Source organism: Ambystoma mexicanum, chromosome 1q (genome assembly GCF_040938575.1).
Source record: "Ambystoma mexicanum isolate Mex_15411 chromosome 1q, UKY_AmexF1_1, whole genome shotgun sequence".
In the NCBI taxonomy this organism is placed as follows: Eukaryota; Metazoa; Chordata; class Amphibia; order Caudata; family Ambystomatidae; genus Ambystoma; species Ambystoma mexicanum.
This window is the reverse complement of record NC_090922.1, coordinates 1,483,483,430-1,483,490,825: the sequence shown is the minus strand read 5'-3', so window position 1 is coordinate 1,483,490,825 and position 7,396 is coordinate 1,483,483,430. Positions and strand designations below refer to the sequence as shown.

At 42.6% G+C, this 7,396-nt stretch overlaps 1 protein-coding gene across 3 annotated transcripts in view; it reads right to left on the bottom strand.

Annotated features, from left to right (window-relative positions):
- Positions 1-1,960: 1,960 nt before the first annotated feature.
- DPH2 (diphthamide biosynthesis 2) overlaps positions 1,961-7,396 on the bottom strand; it is a 219,875-nt gene continuing 214,439 nt past the window's right edge. For all 3 annotated transcript variants that reach the window (XM_069642392.1, XM_069642393.1, XM_069642395.1), the window contains exon 7: positions 1,961-2,616. In XM_069642392.1, the coding sequence (XP_069498493.1) occupies positions 2,492-2,616 (125 nt within the window). In that variant the 3' untranslated portion in view covers positions 1,961-2,491. The remainder of the gene's footprint in view (positions 2,617-7,396) is intronic.

The window sequence follows — 7,396 nt, the reverse complement described above, 5'->3', positions numbered from 1 at the left end:
CATCCCGAGAAGACTGATAGAATACAAACAGCTTTCACTGACAAAATTAAAAAAGGTAGGGGCATGCTGAAGGAAGCACAAAAAGCTGTACCCGGCCAAACTGATCCACCCATAAGACTCAAGACAATGATCAGGAATGTTTCAACATCCACACTATCACCATAGAAGAAACAACAAGAACTTCACAATCAATGACACCCACCACCTGCAACGAAAACATCATTCCCCCCAAACTCATTTTGGAAAACAAATATCTTTGCTCCCCTATTCACTAACATCATGAATGCCTCATTTCATGACAATTGTGTCCCTGCTAACAGCAAAACAGTGACCATCACACCTCTGGTCAAGAAACCGGAGGCAGATCAAAGGCACCCGGGAAATCTAAGACTGATTACGAACTGTAATTTCATCCTTAAAGTATTCAATAAGATTGCCACTTCCCAATTACAGACCTTTGTAGAGGCAAATGAGATCTTACATACCCAACAATCGGGCTTCCGTGCAGCACGTAGTACCGAAACAGCAATGCTTTTTTACAGACACACATGTTGAGCATTATTGAAAAGGGGAACGCAGGGTTACTCATACTACTCAACCTCAGTGCGGCACTTGACCTTCTGGACCATGATCAGCTAAAATGAGCACCGGAGAAGGGCGCTAAAAGTTCCAAAGTAGCCATAAATTGGCTAACGTCTTTTTTCTCAGACAGAAGACCAAAAGTCCACTGAGGTGATAATTTCTCTCATGAAGAGATAAGCTGTGGATTGCCACAAGGGGCAAGTCTAGCACTGCTCCTCTTTAACCTTTATATCAGGTTTCTCTGCGTGGTTCTTGAAAATATTGGAGCATTTTTCACTAACTATGTCAATGATACCCAGTTGGTTGTCAAAATGAGTGGGAATTACCCCCGTGACAGTGCAAAAGTTGACGATCTCTATAAACAAATAGAGACCTGGATGAACAACAACTGGCTCTGCTTGAATGCTAAGAAGACAGAGCTAATGGTCTTCGGAACCACACAAGCTAGGGCTAAACTAAATCAGCAATAGGAAGCTTTTAACATTAATGAATCCCAAATTAAAGATGTCAACCAAGTGAAAACATTGGGGATCTATATGGATACCTCCCCGAGTGCGGAAGCATAAGTTTTGCAATTAACCAAGACCTGCTCTTATTACCTACAGCTCCCAGGCTAATAGGCCATTATCTGAGTGAGGGAAACTGCAAGATCGTTGCAAGAGCCACTATAGTGTCCAAATTGGAGTACGGAAATGCACTCCTATTAGAAGCAAACAAAGGAAACATTACCAATGTCAGATAATTCAGTACAACGTGATAAGAATCATAAAAGGGAAATCTTAAAAAGAACATATCAGTGAAGAAAGGAGAAGTCTGCACTGGTTAGCAGTGAACGACAGAGTCCAGTTCAAGGCCCTAACCTTGGCACACAGGCGTATTTAGTGGAAAGCCCCAAACTACCTCAAAAAGAAGATTATCTGCTAGACACCCGGTCGCACACTCAGATCGGAAACACAGGGTCACCTGGTGATAGAAAGGTTCAAGAAAACCAATGGACTAGGCAAAGCTTTCCACATTAAAGGCGCAATCAATTGGCATAATCTCCCGACACAGTTAAAACTTGAATACTCCTATACAATTCTTTTTTTGGTTGAAAAAACTTAAAACCCACCTATTCAAATAAATTCTCTTGGAATTTAGAGCGACCATCCATTGATAGCTTATTTTGTAATTGTGTCCCCCGTGGCCGGTATTGCACTTTTATTTATGTCTAAATGTTGCGGCCAGATGCCTGCGGGTTTACAGCGCGGTCTAAATAGATAATATATATATTTGTTTTAAACGTGTCATTCATGTTTTTACCATAATTAAACCTTTGGGTCTTTTGTATCTCCAGGGTTCGCCCTGATCATTTGCTCAATATATCAAATCTCACATGTTCTCATATGGCAGTTTATTCATTACAATTGATATGTCAGCTTTCTATACCACACTATATGCTAAGGTCCTCCTGCTTCAAATCGATGGAATAGGCGTTATTACACAAATCCATTCTTTTTAGAGCTCAAAAGAGAGAGGTTCTGAATCGGCCCAGTCGGGTTTTAAACTTGTGACTGCAAATTGTGTATAGATCTCTCAAGCAAACTTGCTGAGCTGTTGCACCAGCTGGTTCTGCTGTGATGAAGATGTTTAGAAAAAAAGCTCGTTTTTATCTTTTAAACCAGGCACAGTATATTATGTTTTGATCAATACTCCCATAAATGCCTCATGGATCGTCAGTTAAAGGGAGCAAATATAGAGCGATGGCTTCTGGGCAACCGTGTTACGTCAAGTGTACAGAGGTCGAAAACCTATCTTTGGCTGTCCAAAGAGCAGATTCCATCTTGCTTGCAGTACCTAGGAGGAGCACCCTGTGACTGCATCCATATGGCTCTTCAAAGGCTCCTTGGTTGGTCATCCAACGGCTGCTTCAGCTGTTGACTTCATCATCATAAGCAATGGCAATTCCCCGTCTCCCTTGACGGGCCTTTGTCACTGCAGTCTCTCCTAACTTCTGCTCCAGGCCTTTCCAGCTGCGGGAGTCCAGGAAGGATGCTGAAAGAGAAGAGACAGGAGAATGTTAAACAAACACAATAGGACAGTCTTTTTTTACTGTGAAAATTGTGTCTATTGATATAAATGAGTTTGAAGAGGTACTGGATCCTCTCCCAATGACTAACACACCCATTGCCATCTTTATTCCAGGGGCTTCTAGATGTTTAATGTCAAGCAAGAACACAAGTCAAACAGTCTGAATAGGACCGCATGTGATGGATTCTATCAGGAGTGGCAAACGCATGTGATGGATTCTATTAGGAGTGGCAAAGAGCTCTACTCTGGACCAGCTGCCAGGAGTTTTTGGAGATCAAACCCTTTCTGTGATTTTTGCAGGTTGTTTCCCGATCCATCATATTCCCCAAACCCCTCTGGCATGCCAATCAGGAGCATAGAGAGGCACGCTTTCCATCAACTCCTCAGGGTGTTAAAATAAAAAAACCTTGTTGCAACCGTTCTTCGAGTTTTGTGATTGTTTTCCAACAAACGATTGTAAAACCCAGTACAGATCCAAAAGAATAATAGGAGGCGGCACGGTTTATGTCCTCATCCCCTACGCCTCTGACACCGGTCATGATATCTAGAGGAATACACAAACCTAACCACCTTCTCCACGGTCCCATTCATCTGCTAAAACAGAAGAAACAATCAGATTTTTGTATTAAGTCTCTCAAACGATGACAATTTTCTTCGTCCTGCATCAAAAATGAACTAGGCATACCTAGGTGACCACAGAAGTTCTGGTCTCCATCTTCAAAGGCAGACAGCCCACCTCCGAACATTTGATTGGTAGAAAACCACATAGGTCACAGCCCTCTAAATATACGACAACAGCTATACACAAGCAAGCACAGACAGAAATACCACAATACCTCTGCTTCGGCCCAGTCTAGGGACTCCCCTACTGGGTGATAAACCTTGTTGTATGCAATTGGTTGGCCAGGAGACCATGCTAAAAATGCAACTCCTGTGTTTTTGCATTGAACTTCTATCCTGTGGATGACTGCATTAGTCGGTCTTCACAAAGAGCAATGTTAGGGGAACTAGTAAAGACAGTTAGTTACATGTGTGCCTACATCCCTGAAATTTTAAGGTACATTCAAACGTACATATGCTTTCAATAGTTTCCCATCCCTCCTGTGAATGCATGATAACACTGCGCTCAGAAGACTCTGGAGTACAAACAAAGGCCTGCATCCTCCATGGCCTCTACATAGGGCGTAAGGGAGAAAGGAAAAAAGTCAATACCAAAGCAATGCACCTGAACCGATGATTCTTCCAGAATTCACTAAGATGCACTATTACTGCATTAATGCTTGTGGAGTCCCCCTGCCCTAAGAAAACCAATGATAAGATGCCCTTGGCTGAGGCAAGCGACAACATACGAAAAATGTGGATCTCTAAGAAATAACGTGCAGGTAACCTGCTCCATCATTATTATTTCCCACATAGTTTTAATCCATGTCAGATGAGAGGGGCATCGAGCGTTCTTCCACCAAAATGTTCTACCTAATCCAGCCGTATTAGTAGAACAGAATCTACATTGCTGACACCAGTCACGTCAAATTCCACTCTAATCGCTCATCTGCAAGACCCATTATTATGCTTTCCGGATCGTCTTGGACTGGAAACCCTAGAATCACTATGATCGTGCCACATCCTTATTCTAATACTAGATGAACCGAGAGCATGCCCACCAGATACGCAGAGCATCTCCTCTCGCGGCGTTAGTCTGGTACATTCAGAAAAATCAAATGTAATTTGTCAGGCGAAGGGTGGCAATCATACAAGAATTTATTCCATGCCTCTTTATGAGGCATTATGAGGTAAATGTTTTGAATAACCCTCTAAAGTTGAGACCACGCCTCCTCACTGACTGAAAAATTGAAAACTTTGGTTTTTTAGGAAAGTGCATCTAGAGATAATTAATTAGATGGGAAGTATCTCTATGAGAATGTAGACACTTTTCAAAATGAGTCAGGTCTTGGTAGGTAGCAGCCTTAATTTAAGAACCCAGTGCCTACTTTGAATGTGTTGAGATGGATTTCTGGAATCTGGCCAGTGGACAGATCTGAGGAGGCAACTCTATTTATGATGAACAGGGAGCTCTGAGTGGTTAGTCAAAACTCAACCAAGGTATGTAGATGAGCAGTCACGGCTAAGGCTCAGAAGGGTGACAGTTGGGTCAGAGGCCCTCCATTGGCCAACATAGAATAATTCAATGTAGACAGTCAGCTATAAACTTATTTATTTTAGGCCTTTAACTGAAAACTAAAACTAGCACTAGTTTTAAAACTAGTACCACACAATACTCTATTATAAAATGACCAGTATGCTCACTTATTATACTTCATCAAATAACTCAACCAAACAAAGCAGGTAAGTAATGTAGATGCACTAGTGTGATGGGAACCAGTCACAAGCACAACATCTTAACTTCCAAACCCTAAGATGAATAAGCCTTGTGCCCAAAAGTCACAGGGTCCAACACAATGTTTCGTACTAGTAGGAGTACTCTGTAAAAAAAAAAAAAGATGCAATGGTCTTGTTGTGGTGATTAGTTTCAAATATGTAAACGTTCTACAATAATGTAACCAAGGATAGGTAATTTGGGAAAAAAGGGGGCTTGTGGTACAAGCTGGCGACCACCAACATTGTAGACTCGATAGTGGAATAGTGATGCTTCTGGCAGGGTAACTCTCTCCCGGGAGAGCTTGCCAGTATACTGGGCAGTCCAGGGACACTTCCAAAGTCTCTGAAGGACTGGAATCTTAGAAGGTGTTGAGACTAGTTGGGACCACTAGTCCAAGGGCTGAAGCACCGCTCAGGGTTTCCAGCGATCAGGTAGACGTACAGGACTTCACTGTACCGGACACCGGGCAACAGCAGTCGTAGTCTGAAGGTCAAGAACGGTCTGTGTTTCTTCAAGGTAATCATATTTATTCTCCCTTCCTCCCTAACCCCCAAACTCCAGCCCTAAATGTGCATACCAAAAATAAGTGCTGCTACCAACTTGTCTTTAGGCACATAAAAATAGATGCGCTAGGGTGACACAAAAGTATCCCCATTGTGCTCCACTGTAAGGTGCTATGGTCAATATCAAAAATTCAAAAGGGAGACAAAGTTTCTCAGTACCGATAGTCTGAAGGACTGATCAGAATCCCCATAACAAATGAGCAAAAGGGAAGTGAAGCTGAAGGCTTTATTTTCCTCAAAAAGTCAAGACCGGATCAAAAACCTTGCAAAAAGAATGTGGTTCCATAGGAAAATATTTTAGGGAAAGTTTTAAAAAGAAATTCTTTCCTAACACAATGTACTGAAGACGATCCGACTCTGGAATAGCAAACTCCTCTTTATATTTTTGTAAGGATTTCACATAATCCTCGGAGAACACATCCACTACCTCTCTGCAACCATCCTCCGTCCATATTTTACAACCTAAACCTTTAAGGGCAGATGAGAAATTAGGGTTAAAATAAATGTGTGGGGGGGGGTTTGTAGTGATACACAAAATTGCAACCTTGCCAATCAGGGCTTTAGATGACAGCATTAGCCACTGAAAGCCAATAGTGTATTCAAAGTATGTGCCAAAAATGCTGACAGTAGTCTGTTGTAGCACTTCCATTATGCAGTAGTGAGCTACAAGGAATATGCAGGCCTAGTAGGAGTGATAGGTCACATTAGGCAGGCAAGGCGAGGGCCCCGAGCTCTGTAGCTAATAGACAATATTGGAGTGTTTGGAACATTATGGCACCTATATAGCGCTTAGATAGCCAGTCTTAAGCGCTATGAACACTAAACTATGAGTGCATTCCTTTTAGAGCTTGCTCTAATAGGGTTAATACATCTCGGCTTCCCTTAGACTATTCTGCCTCTCTAACGGTAGCCCTGTAAACTAATCTCCCTTTCTCTGGGAAGGCACTGATAAGACATTCCTGAGCTTTCGCGCAGATGGGCTCCAGGGAGGGGCTCAGAAGAAGGAGCACAGTGGAAATTTACAGAGTTGGGTTTTTTCCATGAGCCAGTCTATATTTTGCACAGGGAAAGTTCTGGAACTGTGCGTCATGGACTAACAGCACGAGATTATAAAATATGCATGCTCACATGACTCAGGTGGGAGATCGTCCTGTGGACTTGGTTCGAGCAAGATCAAGTGCCCGGAATTGGAGCTCTGACGGCACCCAGCAGCGCTGTCCTCTGAGCGGGGCTTGTTACAGCTAGCTTATGAGGGCCAGGGTCTACCAGTGCTGATTGAAGGGGCGTAAGACTGTGTTTCTCTATGTTTATCTAAGTTCTATGTTTCTCTATATTTTGCATTTCTCTAAATTTTGTGCTTTGTAATCTTCTCTAACTTGAATCCCAAATGTATATGAAATTCACTGTTTAGAATAAATACTAAAACTTATTGAAGGTGTCATTTGTCACTAGCATGAGATCACTGCTCAGCACAATAGAACCTGTATTTTGGGCTGAATTGGGTATTTTTTGCTCTCAAAGGGCTGGTCCCGAGGAAGATTTTGCCCATATCAAGACATTTGGTGGCAGCTTTGTGGGATTTGTGCAGAGCAGTGCCTTGCTGTGAAATGACAAATTGTGTGAGAGAACACAGTGCAGAGTGAGGAGCAGGCTGTCGCATTTCCTTGGTGGTCTCACTGCAGCTCTGAGACTTCAAAAGACAGCAGCGTTTTGTCGGCTTGCCGTGGCCGATAACCACACAAGCTAAGACTCCCTTCAGTAAATCAGTCGTGACTGACTTATAGCTTGGGAATGGAGCCAGGGA